Source organism: Urocitellus parryii, chromosome 4 (genome assembly GCF_045843805.1).
Source record: "Urocitellus parryii isolate mUroPar1 chromosome 4, mUroPar1.hap1, whole genome shotgun sequence".
Taxonomy (NCBI): domain Eukaryota; kingdom Metazoa; phylum Chordata; class Mammalia; order Rodentia; family Sciuridae; genus Urocitellus; species Urocitellus parryii.
Window position 1 is genome coordinate 191,065,972 of NC_135534.1, and position 17,289 is coordinate 191,083,260.

The following is a 17,289-nucleotide window of genomic DNA, read 5'->3' on the forward strand; positions in this document are numbered from 1 at the left end:
TCTTTTTGTGGAAGGTATTAGCAATTCACAGTACTAATACCTTCCACATGAATAGCCCTCATACTACCTAAGTTATTAAAGAATTTGCAGGGTACATTCTCTTACCTGGCCGAGCACATGATTCTGAAAGAGCCAGCCAGTATAAGCCACTTCCAAAGAATCTCCAACTTCCACAGCGGGGCCCTCTGCAACAATGAGGTCCTGAGTGAGCACTGCATCCAAGGAAGAGGTGCTATTGCACTTGGCAATGCCCACCTGCAAGACAAAAATCATAGCAGCATGAGTTTGGTTTAAACTCAATAAAGTATTCATTTAAATCATTATTGCCAATTCTCTTTCCAAGCAGCTGCATCCACTAGCATGTTTAGAAGTAAGCCATTCCAAAGTCTGTAATCTTGCCAGGAATCAAAATGCCTAAGAATATGGCATTCCAAAGTCAGTAATCTCTCCAAAAATCAAAGTGCCTAAGCAATAACCTTACAAATCCAGGTACTGTCAGTTCTTAACTTTGCTGTGGCAAAATAACTTAATCCCCATGTACCCAAAAGTCCCTTGTAGAATAAAGAAAAAAGCTTTGCCTACTTATAGGATGGTTATGAAAATGAAATGAGTTACAAGTAGGGTACTTGGCAGCACACCCGGAAAATGACAGTAAGTACTCTATAAACATTAGTTGTGATTACTATACTGATTTACTATGTCAGCATTAGGAACTTATGAAAGAAAGGGGAGTTTCTAAATAATTTCAAAAGGCACTTCTAAAGACAAAACAAAGTTGTATTCCCAGAACTCAAATCATCACCACTTACAGGCTTGGCTATATTATCTTAGCATAAATCTTAAATAAAGAAGTCAGACACATCTTTGTGAATAATTATTCTATAGTCAATGTTTTAACATATCACACATTATAAACTTGCTACTCATTTTCTTTATTTTTTCTTTATTTTTTTTATTTTCATTATTGCAATCAGACAAATGCTAACTAAAATGATAGGATATCATCCTCTATCAAGTGACTAAGACAAAAAAGAAAAAAGATCATTCTAAATGCTACTGAAGACATAAAGAACTGGGATGGATGGGGCTAGGGATGTGGCTCAAGCGGTAGCGCGCTCGCCTGGCATGCGTGCGGCCCGGGTTCGATCCTCAGCACCACGTACAAACAAAGATGTTGTGTCCGCCAAAAAAAACTAAAATAAATAAATAAATAAACTATCTCTCTCTCTCTCTCTCTCTCTCTCTCTCTCTCTCTCTCTCTCTCTCTCTTTCTCTCTCTCTCTCCCTCCCTCTCCAGAACTGGGATGGATATGAAATAGTACAATCTTTCTGAGAAACACTGTGTCAGAGTGTGTTCAGAATTTGAAAATAATTTGTCGTTTTGACCCAATAATTCACTTCTGGAAATATGGAGAGAAAAAGAGGATACAGACTTATATTTTAGAAATGTTCACAATACATTATAGATTTATTTCAGAGGCTAAAAACAACCTAACTTCCTAAAAGCAAGGAAATGGTGAAATAAATTCAGAAGCATCTATTATGTACTAAATGTCTGTGTCCTCCCAAAATTCATTTATTGAAATCCCAACCCCCAATGTAACAGTATTAGGAGATGGGACCTTCAGAAGGTGATTAAGTCATGAAATTAGAGCCCTTATAAATGGGTTAAGAGCCATTATGAAAGAGAGTCCAGAGCCAAATGGGGTGGCACACACCTGTAATCCCAAAGACTGAAGCAGGAGGATCACAAGTATGAGGCTAGGCTCAGCAACTTAATGAGACCCTGTTTCAAAATAAAAAGGGCTGAGGATGTAGCTCAATGGTAGAATGCCCCAGAGTTCAATCCCCAAACTCTAGTACCTCCAAAAAAAGAAAAAGAAAGAAAGAAAAGGAAAAAAATGGGCAAGAGACTCCAAAAAACTCCCCTTTTTACAGCAAATTGCAACCCAGAAAAGGGCCCACCAGAACCCAACCATGTTGAGACCCTGATCTTGTACTTCCAGCCTCCACAGTCATTAGAAATAATTTTCTCCTGTTCATAAAGCCATCCAGTCTATGGTACTTTGTTATAGTAGCCCAAATTGCCTAAGATAGTATCTTGATGCAGAAGGAGGTGGCAGATCACCGCAGCCTCTGTAACAAGAGCATTAATCCCATTCGTGACTACAGAGCTCTCATAACCTAGACACCTCCCAAAGGTCCCACTTCCTAAAGGCCCCGCCTCCTAATACCATCACTTTGGTGGTTAAGTTTCAATGTATGTTTTCTGGAGGGACGGACACTTTTAAACCATATGCAGACAATATCCATATTTTGTAGCTTCAATAATGTTTCTAAACGATTTTTTCATGAGGTGGGAAATGATACTTTATATACTGCTAAATAAAATAAGCAAAATATGGAACTCTTAAAGAAGTACATCTACTATGTATATTAGGCATATATAAAGAGGAAAAGACATAATGTTAATAGTAGTTACTTAGGGTAGTGAAATTATGAATGATTTTTTTAAATGCTTTTCTACATTTTCTATGATGAATATGCAATAACAAAACATTGTTTAAGATTTGTATTTATTCCTTAAGATAATTTATGCAGCAAAAATGTTTTAATTAAGTAAGCTTACATATTTAGCCTTTTTTTATCTTAAAAAGACTCATCAGGCAATTTCAGTAAGCATTGCTATGATTTTCCTAAAATACAATAAACTGAAGTGACAATTTTAGTGGGTTTCTTATGCTTGTCACTAGCAAGACAGCAGTTATAGGTTTACATATGTGAACCTAGAATTAAGGCAGACCCCAAACTAACACTCTGGCTTTGCACAGGAAAGAGTAATATAATATCACCTGTTTATTGAACTCCACAGCAGCCTTTTCCGACTCAAACATGATGGACCAGTTTTGTCGTTGGTCATCATAAAAGGTGCTATAGTTATTGGGGCGAACCTGGGAAATGAGAAATATTAAGATAATTCAACCACAAGCTGCATGGTAGGAAAGTCTGACTGCATAAATTCATAGAGAAGGACTCAACTTAGGTAAACCCAAAGGGAGGAATCAGGGACCTTTCTTCTTCCTTCCCACCCTCCATCCACCATTCCTCAGCCCCCATTCCAGAAGGAAGCCAAGAGACCTTTCTGAAAGGCTCTGTTACGGGTGCTCAGGGCTGAAGCAGTGGATCTAATTTCTACCAGGTACCCACACTCATCCTTCCTGCAAACCTATCCCAAAGGAGCTAAGGATTCCAATATGGGGGATGTCTTACCATTAGCTCAAAGTTCAGATGAATTCTAGCAACAGTAACTGGTTGTTGCTGACTGATATAAAGAAGAATCTTATACTATATTTAAGCAAAATGGGCAGAAAAAAGAAAACAGAAGTTAACAAGCAATATAAAACATAATACATAATGCTATGTAAGACATAGGGTTATGCCTTACATACCTACAAAACTCAAAACTCTGTTCATCTCTTAAAGGTTTAGATTTTAAATTATATCTTCTCATTAGTCAGTTTATATCTTCTCATTTTGGCCTTACTCTTTAACTATAATAAACTATCTTTGTTGGTGTTTTCATTCATATAAGGAATGTCTAAGAGGTAAGTGACTGATTGCTTAAAACATAATAGTAAATTGTACAAATCTTAAATGTATAACTCAATGAATTTTTACACATATATATGCCCATGTGATGACCAATCGGATTGGGGTGGGGGAGAAAATATTTCCAGTATCCTAAAAGTGCCATTATGACACTTCCTCTTAATAATCCCTACCCTGAAGTAACCACTACTCTGACTTCTATCACTGATTAATTTTGCTATTCTTAAACACATATGAATGGGATTCTAGAGTGTACTCTTGTCTTGCTGCTTCTGCTCACAAGTTAAGATTAAGCCTTGTTACTTCTTGTACCAGACCTTGGCTCTCTTTTATTGTCATGTAGCATTCTCTTTTATGAATATACCATAATATATTCATCCTTTCTCCTGTTTCATTTTAAGTCGCTTCCAGTCAGAAGCTACTGTGAAGAGTGCTTCTGTGAACATTCCCCATGTCATCTGGAGTGCACAGACATTCATTTCTTTCAACCTACACAGCTTCCTTTAATGTTTCTTACAATACAAATCTGTGGACAACAAATTCTCTCAGCTTTTGTTGGAAAACTTATCTTGTCTTTATTTTTAAAGGGTATTTTTTTGGATACAGGTTTCTACATAGGGGTTGAGGTATAGTTCATGGGTAGAGTATGTATTTAGCATGTATGAGGCCCTGGACTCAATCCCCAGCATTAAAAAACAATAATAATTTAATGCGCAATAAAATACTACTTTGCACCTACTAGAATAGCAAAAATAAATAACAAGATATTGGCAAGGATGTAGAGAAACTATAACTCTCCACTGCGTGCAGGAATGACTTTGAGAAGTTCCAGACTTCAGTCAAGGAAGTAATTGCAAATGTGGTGCAAACAGTAAGTATAGCCTGACAATGTGACTGAGTTGCTATAATCTCATGATAAAACTTTTAACAGATGAGAACTGTTTCCTATGAATGAGCAAAGGAAGAGGCTTCTGCTGGGCGCAGTGGCACCAGCCTGTAAACCCAGCAGCTCAGGAGTCTGAGGCAGGAGGATCACAAATTTAAAACCAGCCTCAGCAAAAACGAGGTGCTAAGCAATTCAGTGAGACCCTATCTAAATAAAACACAAAAAAGGGCTGGGGATGTGGCTCATTGGCCGAGTGCCCCATGTTCAATCCTAGGTACCAAAAAAAAAAAAAAAAAAAAAAAGAAAGAGGCTTCTTTAGATGGACTCTACCCTTGTTCAAATGAAAATAAAGGATTTAGATTATATAACCTTAGCTGATAAGACAGTAGCCAGGTTTGAGAAGACTAACCTCAATTTTTAAAGAAGTTCTGTGGATAAAATATTATCAAACAGCTTTGCAATTTACAGAATTCTTTCATAAAAGAAAGCTTCACTGTCTTATTTTAAGAAATTGCCATAACCATCACAACTTTCAACAGCTGCCACCCTGACCAGTCAGCAGTCAACAACACTGAGGGAAAATTCTCCACCAGCAAAAAAATTATGACTTGCTAAAGGCTCAGAAGATCATTAGCTATTTTAGTATTTTTAGTTAAGGTATGAACATTTTCTAGACATAATGTTATTGCATACTTAATAGATTACAGTATAGTGTGAGTATAACCTTAATAAGAATTGAACAAACAATAACAACAACAGAAAACCCTCATGTGACTCACTTTATTGAGACATTTGCTCTATTGTAGTGCTCTGGAACCAAACCTTCAAACCCTCAATATCTCTGAAATATGTTTATATACCCAAAAGAACTGAAAATAGGAACTCAAACATGTACTTGTGTGTCAATATTCATTTCCCCATTATTCACAATAGCCAAAGAAAGAGATAATCCAGTGTTCCTCAACTGATACGTTATTCAGCCATGAAAAGGAATGATGTACTGACACATACTGCAATGTGGATGAACCTTGAGGATATTGTGCTAAATGAAATAAGTCAATCACAAAAGAACATAAGGTATAAGGCAAATTCATAGAAATAGGATGTAGATCAGAGATTATGGAGGAATGAGGGGAAATGGAGATAGAGTTATTGCTTAATGGTTTAAGTTTCTGTTGGGGATTAGGAAAAATTGGAAAGAGATAGTGGTGATGGTTGCTCAATATTGTGAGTAGAATTAATGCCACTGAATTATGTACTTAATATAGTTAAATAGCAAATTCTATTTTATATGCATATAGATAGATATAGATACATTAACATACAAATACAGTTGGCTCTCAGTATCTGTCGGTTTTATATCCATGGATTTAACAGAATGTAGATTAAAAATATTTGGTGAAAAAATTTTGTCCACACTGAACACGTACAGACTTTTAAAATCATATTATCTAAACAATATAATAACTATTTATTTTGCATTTACATTATATTAAGTGTTGTAAGTAAGCTAGTGATGGTTTAAAGTATGTATACTATAGGAGAATATTCACAGGTTATATCCAAATACAGTCCTAGGACAATAGGGAATTTGATCATGCAGATTTTGGTATCTGCAGGGGGTGGTCCTAGAACAAATCCCCCATGGATACCAAGGAATGAGATACAGAGAGAGAGAAAGAAAGAGAGAGAGTGTGTGCGCAGAGTTTATTTCCTACACACTACAAGACTCAAAAGTTTCCCTCTGTATTTCTGGTTCAGCCCCTGGACTTCTACACCATCCCAGTACTTAGCAAATGTCCCATGAAAGAAAAAAACAATCTGGTGTTTGGAAATCCTCTAATTTTTCCAATTTCTCTTTTCTCCATGCCTACTACCTAATCTATACCTAAAACTAGCAAAAATCTCAAGGCAAAGAAACAGAGTTATTTCATTGGCTCTTCCTTTTCTGAAATTTTAGTTTCATCTAGGCTTCAACATTTTCACAGTACTCCAATGAATTCTGAAGTACAATTTTTGCAATTCATGTATTTCTTTGTACTTGTTGCAGAGATCCACTACATCCTATCTGGTGGTAAGGTATAGTGAAGTCCCACTACAAGATTTTTGAAATCCAAACGGCACCTCCTAATGAATTGACAGATCGAGATAATAATCACTGATGGCTGGTAATATAACAAAATGAGAAATGATCATTATTTTCTCCTGATGGGAGTATAAACTATTTAAGGGATACAGCGACCAATTGCAATGTATAACCTTATTAGATCCAGATTCAACAAATTATTTTTTTAAAAAAAGCAAAGAGAGGAAATTTATACACTAACTAGCAGGGAATGAGACTGAGAAATTATTGTCTGCTTTTTTTTTTTAAGGCATGATAATGGCATAACAGTTTTATTTTTAAATCACTCATCTTTCAGTGATATATACTAAAGTATTTGCAGCTAAAATTGTTTGCTGATATTTGTTCAAAATAATCTGAGTGGGAAAAAGAGGAGAGCATGTGGTTATAGATAACTAAAAAAAACTAATAATTATTAATAATAATTACCTTGGAGTTCAATATCCAAGATCTACTTTTTTAATGAGTTTATCCATTACATTAGTGACCCTGGACAAGTAATCTTATCTCCTTGCCTGAAAGTCTCTGAGGAACATGGAGTCCATGTTCTCTGGACCTCTGAAATTCTATAATTTCCTATATTTATCTCAACAATGTTCAAAATCTTTTGGAGTAGTTTTTATAGACAGATTCAACCCATACAAAAAAATGAGTCTCAGGGCTTGTAGCTACTTCTGCTTTTTGACCCAAACTACTATTATACTGTGAGCAACTGCCCAATCTTGTTTTCAAATTTTCAAAAGATAAACATTGGTCATTAACAAAAGCATAAAGATATGCTGCTTGAAGTAATATTATAAAGTTCAGTACACAACAAAAGGATGTCCGTGATAATAGTTTACTCTAAAACCCTCCAAATTCTTAAGCTAGGACCATTTCACAAAGATGTCTACAGTAAAGATTTTGAGTGGTTGAACCTGTTTTAACTCATAATAGCAAGCAAACTATGTTCATTTGTTATATCCTAATATTATACGCTTATATTCAAATTCAGCAATCATTCTGACACATGAGACACTTGGACATGTCTGCTCCCAGATTTAAAAAAAAAAAAAAAATCAGCTCACTGGTATTATTTGAAGCACTTGAATATGCATGAAACGTATAGCGTTCTTACCTCTCTGGCTGTGTGGTTCCCCAGGACTGCAGCACCAAATTTGCCCTGCTTTACATACTGACCATTTGTGCTATTGAAGTAAAAACAAACAAACAAACAAAAAAAAAAAAAAAAAAAACAAGAGATATTAATACTCTTCTGAACTATACAGAACCAACTATCACTCAGTCATCTAAAAGGGGGAGTCCAGTCATTCAGCCTTTAGGAAGGGACAGAGGTGGGCAGTTTATAATTTAAAGCCTTAACATAACTTCTTTACTCTTAAAATCTATTATTCATGATATCTCAGTGCAGTGGCTTTCTCTGAGAACTTGAAAAGGCAGTTATTGGTTATGAGCATTTCTTAAAAACAAGAGATGAAATAATGGCTCTGTATGTTTTATCGTTAGAAATCTCCAACTGAAATGTTAAAAGTGTTACTGATACTTAGTCTGTGGAAGGGCTGAGTAAGTAGTTTGCAATGAATAGAGGCTTTCTGAGAAAAGACAGCAGCTTAATTGCAGTCCCCTCTCCTCCACCAAACTTAAGAGAACTTCCCTTCTCAGCTACTTACTATCGATATGCATGGACTGCTGTTGCAACCAGTACTGTGGAAGTGCCCGCTGTGGTTGGTGCTGTTTTTGGTGTTGCCTGATTTCCTGAAGATGAACAAAACGAAGTCGTCAATCATTTCTTGCTTGAAACTGATTTTAACCATTAAACTAGCTTTAAAATTCTTCTTTATACCCAGTTAGTGTTATAATGCATTCACATCCTCATTTGATTTTTTTTTTAAGAGAGAGAGAGAATTTTTTTAATATTTATTTTTTAGTTCTCGGCAGACACAACATCTTTGTTGGTATGTGGTGCTGAGGATCGAACCCGGGTCGCACGCATACCAGGCGAGCGCGCTACCACTTGAGCCACATCCCCAGCCCCACATCCTCATTTGATCCACAAGATAATCCCATGACCCAGTCTCGGGGTGAGGCAAAAGGCTGTAAGCATTCAAGTACCTTCCACAAAGACAGCAATAAGCCTTGGAGTAGAACTCATGACTCCAACTCCCAAGCCACAAACCACAAACAAGTCTTTGAGCTGCACAGAAGCACTGTCTAGCAAGCATGGTCATATTGCCTCTACTTGATTTTCTCCATCAAATATTTTGACAGCTATGATATATAAAAATAGATATTTCTCAGGTTTTGGATGTAGCTTAGTGGTGGAGTACTTGCCTAGCATATACAGTGCCCTGGGTTCAATCCCCAGTAACACAAAAATAATAAATTAATTTTTAAAAAAAAAACTAAGTTGTTTCCCTTTTTCTTCCTTCTGGGGTAGGAAATTTGGGGTGATTTAAATCATACCCTTTACTTAACTTCACAAAGTGCTATAGAGTAACACTTATGTTCTAAAATTGGAAATTGTGGCTGGGGATGCAGCTCAGTGGTAGAACCAGTGTTAACATGAACCATGCCCTTGGTTTAAACCACATAACTAAAGAGTTGGTGTCAGTCAGAAAATTTCTCAGTGTATGGGGAAAACCCTGCACACAATTAGCATCATAGACAGATGCTGTGAGTGAGTAGAAAGTACAGAGTAAAGAAAACAAAATAGTTTGTTCCTTCCTTTTACATGGGCCATACATATGGGATCTATTGCCGCAACTCAACTCTAAACACCCTGATAAGTATCTTCAGTGCTAGCATAGTACCTAACATGTAAAAGGCACTCAATACTTTCTTTAATCTTCATTCAACAAATATTTCATTCAATGTTCCTAACCATCTGCTCTACTTAGGATTATTACTATCAATCCCTTATTCTTACTTGGGTTCTTATACAAAGACAGCAAAGTGTAAAGGAAGGAATAAAAGCTACTGAGTTAGTTAGATCAGGGTTCAAATTTCAACTCTTGTCACTTACTAAGTACTGACCTTGATCAAATTCCTAAACTTCTCTGAGCCTCTATAATCTGGTTATGTCACCTACTGCACAGAATCACTACAAGAATGAAATAGGACAACCTATTGTAAAGCACCTGGGGCCAGACACATAACAGACATCTTAGAAATATTAGTCCCCAGTTCTCTCCTTTTGTCCAGCAGATGTGCATTCAACAAATGCTTCCTGTGTCCATTCTGATAAAAGAATAAGACTTACTGCAAATGCTTGTCACCATCTAGTTAGGAAAAATTCAGTCAGCACACAGCTAACCCACTCAAGTGTAAGAAGTGTTAAGCAGTTCTTCTTTCTCACTGAAACACTGAACAGTGCCTACTAGAGTGCCGTGGGCAGTTTTGGAGGCATGCACATGGGGTGGTGTGCATATGGGACAGAAGAGCTTGCCCCTGACCTTCTCCACTAGTTCCCAACAAAGAGCACACTATCTAGCCACTGGAACTCAGGATCCCAGAGTTTAAAGATGCATCCATCAGTAGAGTGGCTTAGCCAGAAGGTCAAGGCTGAACCACCAGGCATGTGGCTTTTGCAAGGCTGCTTATGACTCTAACCTGTTAAGGCACAATGAAAATGCCTCTTAACTTACCTATTGCTGCTGTTCCCGGGCCTTTCTTAGGCTGCTTTGGAGCTGTATACTGGAAGAATTCATTTCCATGGCCAGCAGCAACCTGATCCAGTCCAAAAAGAGAGGCCAGTCTGGCACTGTTAGTAGAAAATAAAAATGAAATTTCATTTGACATATCCCAAACTTGGAGTCATTATAAAAGCTGCTCACCTCCAACCTGAATAAATACCTCCCCACCATTCAATATTAGAAGTTGCAGCTGTAATCAAGTGTAATTGTACTCTGAAAACATCAGCTGACCCTGTCCATCCATAAGACTTGGGTTTGTTTCTTCTTCTTGTGCCCCAGTTTCTCCATCTAAAAACTGAAATTAGTCCAATTGCTGTGTTTATTTGAACTGTAAATTCTTGCTCAAGCAAAAAAGCATAATTTCTTGTCATTCTACTAATTACTCCCTCTCCTCTTTTTGCTAGTTGATTAAGATGTAATGAAACTGTAATACAAACTCACCAGCAGACATAATCTCTCCTATCATTCCATCTAGCATGGAGGACCATTCTTTGTTCATCTCTTTCAGGTATCTTATGTCTCCAATTTCTACTGAAACAGGTCTTACTAAGGTCACTCACTGACAGCCTCTATTATCAAATGCAGTTTATCAGTGCTTATCTTATTTGACCTCATGCTACCTTTTTATACAGTCCACTAATTTGTTCTACAAACAATCTCTTCCCATCACTTCTTTGGAGATACCTACAAGAATGGAAGGAAGGACAGGTCCTAATAAGACATCAATAAATGCTAATGGGATCCCTCTCGTTTTCTTCCCATAGCTCTGACTCTCATTTAACTTTCTTGCCTCCTTTCCTTTGTCTGTTCTTTAAATGTCCATGTCCCCAAGGTTTTAAACTCTCTCCCTTGGCAATCTCTTTTATTTACCTTGGTATCAAAGACTATCCTAATGCTGATAAGCTCAAATCTATATCCCCAGTCCAGAATTTGCTCTTGTGTTTTGGAAAACACAGATATACCACAGGCAACCCAGACACACGTTCAGCCCAGAGCTCATGTCCTCCCATCTCCATTGCCCCCAAAAACCTATTCTTCCTCTTGCGCCCCAAGACCATTGTGGGTTCAATGATTCACTAGGACTCACTTGACTTGGCATATAGCTCAACTCATGACTAATATCTATACATTGAAAGGATACATGGTGGCCAGGCATGGTAGCACATGCCTGTAATCCCAATGACTCTGGAGGTTGAGATAGAAGGATCACAAATGTGAAGCCAGCCTCAGCCACTTAGCAAGGCCCTAAACAACTTAGTGAGAGCCTGTCTCAAAAAATAAATAGAGCTGGGGACTTAGTTCAGTGGCAAAGTACCCCTGATCCTCAGCACCAAAAAAAAAAAAAAAAAAAAAAACAGAGAAATCAGAAAAGGTAAAAGGTACAGGTGTCGAAGTCCAGAGGAAATCTAGCACAAGCTTCTAAAAGTCTTCCCTTGGTAAGTGAAGACTTAACTCCAGCAATGAGTTACAACAACGGTGTAAAGGATGATCTATAAAGGAAGCTTATTAAAGATTCAATGCCCAAGATTTTTATTGGGGTCAAATCATACAGACAACCTCTGCCTAGAATGTACCAAAACTCCAGATTCACAAAAGAAAAGCAGATGTTCAGTATAAATCATATTATTTGTACAAAAGTTTAGGCACAGTGAGACACTCTTACCACTTTATTAACACTTCATATCAGTGTGAGGAATTGTTACCAGTAAATTCCCAGATACCAGACAAGTACCAACTCTGTAGGCAGGACATTCTAAGTATTATAGTCTCTGGCCTGGTATGTTAACTCTTTTCTGTAAACATCCCCAACCAAAATGAAAACCTGAACATAATCTTTGATTTTTTTCTGCCCAATGGTCATGGTCATGCCCAATCTCCAACTCCATTTAATTTTATTTCCCAAATGCTTCTTAAAGCCATTCACTGTTCCCCATCCTCACTGCCACTTTTCTATTCAGGCCAACATCACAGGTAGCTAGCTTCATTTTCTGCAACACTTCCTGAGTCACCTCTCTGCCTTGGTTTTATCTGCTTCTTATCCATTATCACCACTGCACCCACAATGATCTTTCTAAAAACCAAATTTGACCAAGTCTCCTTCCTCCTGAAAACCCTCAATGACACCTCAATATTACCAAGATAAAACCCAAACTCCACAAGACAGTTTTACAAGGCCATTAAGGCCTCACCTCTCCTTATTTCTCAGCTTCCCACCTGATCATTTCTTATCTCCACCTGTGTGCTATACCTACCCCAAGAAACTTTTAGTTTCTCAATATGAAACAAAATATATTTTGAGTGGTACTGGGATCACACCCAGAACCTCACAAATGCTAGGTAAGCATTGTACCACTAAGCCAAACCCCCAAGGCAAGATCTTTTTAATCTCCAGCCTTTGGACATGGTGATCTCTCTACCTAACTTTCTTCCTCTTCCTCTTTCCCCCTGGAAGATGCCCCAATTCTAGGTTAGATGATCCTCCTGGAAGCTCCCATAATTCTCTATACTTCATTCATGCCAGAAATACATATCAGGCTGGGGATGTAGTTCAGCAATAGAACATCTGCACCACAAAGAGAGGGAGACAGGAGGAAGGGAGGGAGAGAGAAAGAAAGACTAAGAGAGAGAGAGAGAGAGAGAGAGAGAGAGAGAGAGAGAGAGAGAGAATATGAATGGTGATACACATTTGTAACCCTAACAACTCAGGAGGCTGAGGCATAAGGATTGCAAGTTCAAGGCCAGCCTCAGCAACTTAGTGAGGCTGTACGCAACTTAGCAAGACCTTGCCTCAAAAAAAAAAAGTAAAGCATCCCTGGCTTCAATCCCCAGGAAAGAAAGAAAGAAAGAACGAAAGAACGAAAGAAAGAAAGAAGGAAGGAAGGAAGGAAGGAAGGAAGGAAGGAAGGAAGGAAGGAAGGAAGGAAGAAAAAGAAATGTATGTCAGACATCATGCCAAGTACTAGGAATACATCGGTGAGCAAAACTGGATTTGATTTTTTTTTACCACTCACCTTTCTATTTTATATAATCTTCATTGAAAACTGGATTCTATTTTCAAGGAGTTTATGGTCTAATTAGTAAATGAGACATTATATGATATATGATTGCAAATTATGAGATACATAACAGGGGCAGCTGTTGTATGGCATTGTACTCCACAGGGATTAATAAAAGTTATTCAATCATTTCTCATATGACATGGTAATTGATTATTTATTATAATTTCCACTTGACACCATATTTTGCCCAGGGTCTGGTATATATTCTTAATATATATATTTGTTATATGTTATTATTATATGTTATTTGAAATGTGTCCCTCAAAAAGCATGTGCTCCACCCTCTTGAACTGATTTACACTGAATTATAAAAAGAGCTTGAGGCTGTAGGTTTACAGCAAGAAGGCTCTAGACAGATGCTGGCACCTTGATATTGGGGGACTTCCCAGTCCCCAGAACTGTGAGAAACTAATTTCTATTCTTTATAAATTAGTCTGTCTGATCTAACAACACACAATAAACTAGACTTCTTTGTGATCCTCCTGCCTTCACCTCCTGAGGAACAAACTGGGGTTACAGGTATGTACCATCATGCCTGGCTTTTTTGTTTTGTTGTGTTTTACAATTTATATGTATACATAGCCCAAACCATTTGCAAAATAAATTCAATATGACTTAAAACTATAATCTTGTTTTGTTGAAGAATCTACTGTAAGTTTCCTGTAAATGAAGTAAAAAATTCTTACAATAAAGACTAAGAGGTTAAAGATTGCAATGTAATTGGGGAAGAGCAGTGCTAGCCTGAATACAATATCAACAAATGCTAGTGAAATTTAAAAGAAACCAAGATTATCTCCATTTAGCCAGGACAATCTAGGGCAGATTTCCTAGAAGAAGATTCTGGGAGAGTTGAGAAAACACCTTTAATATAGTAAAAAGTTTACCAAGCTTAGAATCTAGTTAAGATATAATTGCATATGCACATTAATAAGAAAAAGAATGCCCTTGTTAGCTTCAGCAAAATATGGGTATTAGGTTTGCTATTTTAATTTTGCAAGTATCTTCTTTTTCAAAGGCAAGACAGATGTATCATAGGTAAACTGTGTTTCCATAAATATCTTAAAAGCCAGTCAAATGATGATTGTAAAATCAATATAAAGGCCAAGTCAAACTAATTAGCTTACAGATTAATTCCATTTACTATTACTATTTTAAAAATGGACTATATACATTCTTAGGAAGATAGTTTCTGAGACTCACTATATTTTTCTACTTGTAAGATATTCTCAAGTGTACACAATCTACCTGACCATGTTAGAAAGAATGGGCTTGCTAATTCTAGACTTGATTATCTATGTTAATAATTGATAAAAAAGTCATTATGGCGTTAATATTTTAAAAATAAAAGTTAGCCAGTGCTTTAGTTGCCAAGGTCCTTACCTCACCTTAGTTTCATATTTGTTTGCTATTCTCTTTAAAACAAAAGTACATCATTTATGCTATATCAATATTTTAATAAACAGGGATTCTTTTTGTTAGTAAAGTACTTCTTTCATGAATTGTGACATCAAACATCTACTTATACAATAACGATAATGTCACATGGGCAGATCTGGTGAAATACACCTGCCTGATTTCAAGCCAGGCTCCATTAATAACAGTGCCACCTTAGGCAACTTACCTTTCTGAGCTGTTCCCATCTGTAAAATGGGTATAACTGTTAAAACTACCTCATAGGAAATAATGACTAAATATGATAATGTGTGTTTATGTATTCCTTGGTACAGTACCTAGCACTAAATAAACACACAATGTTTTATATACTTGTGAACATATCCTTCTACCTCAAAAATGCCAATTCAATCAGATATTATCATACAGAAGAGAGAAGGCTTGATTGATGTACAAATCTCTTAAGTAAAAATTGACATTAACATAAATACAAAACAATAGAACTAGGAAAAATCTCAAAGGATCATCTGAGGCAAACCTCATTATTTAATAAATTAGGGTATGCAGGGACAAGAATGGTGACTTGACTTAAGTCACATTCCTAAAAGGAATGATTTATCATTACTAATGCTAGTCAGATTTGCCTACACATACCTCTAATAAAATATAAAACAAATGTATTCGTAACTGGTCCCTTAAAGATGCTTTGAAAAAAGCCAGGTATGGTGGCTCATGCCTATAATTCCAGCTACTCGGGAGGCTGAGACAGGAGGATCACTTGAGCCCAGAGGTTTCAGCTGGGGCAACATAGTGAGACCCTATCTCAAAAACAAAACAAAAACAGCTTTGTGATTATTATTACTACATTGATTTTACTCTATTACTAAAATGAAATTTCTTAGGGGTAGGAACTGCATCATATTCCCAATTATATTAGCTGAACCAACTATTATTCAATTAATAGGCAATCACAAATACTTCCTTATTTTCAAAGTCATAGTGGTGGAGAAAGGGCTAAGACAAAAAAAAAAAAAAAAAAAAAAAAAAAACTCCTGATTACTCTTTCTAGCTTAACCATGTACTTTAAGAGGCCCAGAAACTTAAAAAAGAGATTATCAGTCATCTAGATGGTCATCCTTGGCACTAATATTCCTACTTCTAATAGGTTTGAATGTCCTAAGTAGGATCAAGTCAGAGAGTTAAGTAAATAGACCTGAAACTTAAATGAACAAGTATATTTGCAGTAAATCAGTTATAAAAAGGGAACTGAAAAGCAGTGTTCATTGTCATATGTTCTACTTCCTTAGAGAAACTAAAGGAGGAATAGCTAAATCAGAGAATGCTGATGAACCTTTCCCTAGTCTCAAATTTTTTCTCTTATTTTTGATACTGGGGAAGGAACCCAGAGGTACTCTATGATAGAGCTACGTTCCCAGCCTTTTTAACTTTTATTTTAAGACAGTCTTGCTAAGTTACTTAGGGTCTTGCTAAGTTAGTCTAGAACTTGTGATCCTCCTGCCTCAACCTCCCAAGTCACTGGTAGGTGTGTGCCACCATGCCCAGCCCTATTCTCAATCTTAAATTTTATTTTATTTTCCTGGTTGTTGCTGGGAACAAAAATAAATTATCAGATTAACTTTCTGAATAAGTTTCTTATCATTAAATTAGCTGATATATGTGTCTAGGAGCACAATCATGTGCCTAGAATTGAGTGTCTCAGGTTCTTGATAAGCCCATACAGGAAAGCAGAATAGTTGAATCACCAAGAACTTATCTTGGGCCAGGAATCCAGAAAAGGGCACATGACCATCATGTCTACCCTTGTAATTTTCAATCAGCAGTGGACTGCTTGACTCATGAGAGCTGGGAGTATAAACATTCCTTTGCAGACTTTTCCAGATACTTTTGCATAGTGGAGAATGTGAATTTAAAGTATGCTTTGAAAATGTCTAATATGCAGCCACACACAAACTAGGTTTGCATAAAAATATATTAATTCAAAAGGCTAACTACACAACCAACAGCAGCAGGGAAACTGGACTGCATGGTGATTTTAGTGAATGTTCTGAGTCAGATAGGGAAGAGAGGAACCAAAGCACAATTTAAAGTAACTGAGCATCTGAAATTACTCAAAATGGAATTATGTGGATGCAGGCCATCTAAAATGACAGCAGGGGTAAAACAAAGTAGTGAGTCAAAAAAAAAAGAGAGGGGCTGGGGCTGTGGTTCAGCAGTAGAGTGCTTACCTAGCATGTGTGAAACCCTGGGTTCAAACCTCAGCACCACATAAGAATAACTAAATAAAATAAAGGTATATATAAAAAAGAACGATAGGTAATACATTACTAGTCAGTGGGTGTCCACAAAGAGTCCAAAAGATAGTCAGTCATCTTATGGTTATTTATGTGTTAAACTCTGCAACAGCAAACTTGAGGATCAGTACAGCAGCTTAATCATCTCTGTAACCTCTTGGCATTTAGTAGAACAAGGGGCATATGTTGATGTGCTCATCATTCTTCAGGATGC

General features: G+C 36.8%; 1 protein-coding gene across 5 annotated transcripts in view; it reads right to left on the minus strand.

Annotated features, from left to right (window-relative positions):
* Fkbp15 (FKBP prolyl isomerase family member 15) overlaps positions 1–17,289 on the minus strand; it is a 59,983-nt gene that overhangs the window by 41,730 nt on the left and 964 nt on the right. For all 5 annotated transcript variants that reach the window (XM_026393297.2, XM_026393296.2, XM_026393295.2 and 2 more), the window contains exons 2-7: positions 10,265–10,380; positions 8,291–8,375; positions 7,738–7,807; positions 3,271–3,345; positions 2,853–2,951; positions 106–255 (exon numbers count right to left, since the gene is read on the minus strand). In XM_026393297.2, coding sequence (XP_026249082.2) covers positions 106–255; positions 2,853–2,951; positions 3,271–3,345; positions 7,738–7,807; positions 8,291–8,375; positions 10,265–10,380 — 595 coding nt within the window. The remainder of the gene's footprint in view (positions 1–105; positions 256–2,852; positions 2,952–3,270; positions 3,346–7,737; positions 7,808–8,290; positions 8,376–10,264; positions 10,381–17,289) is intronic.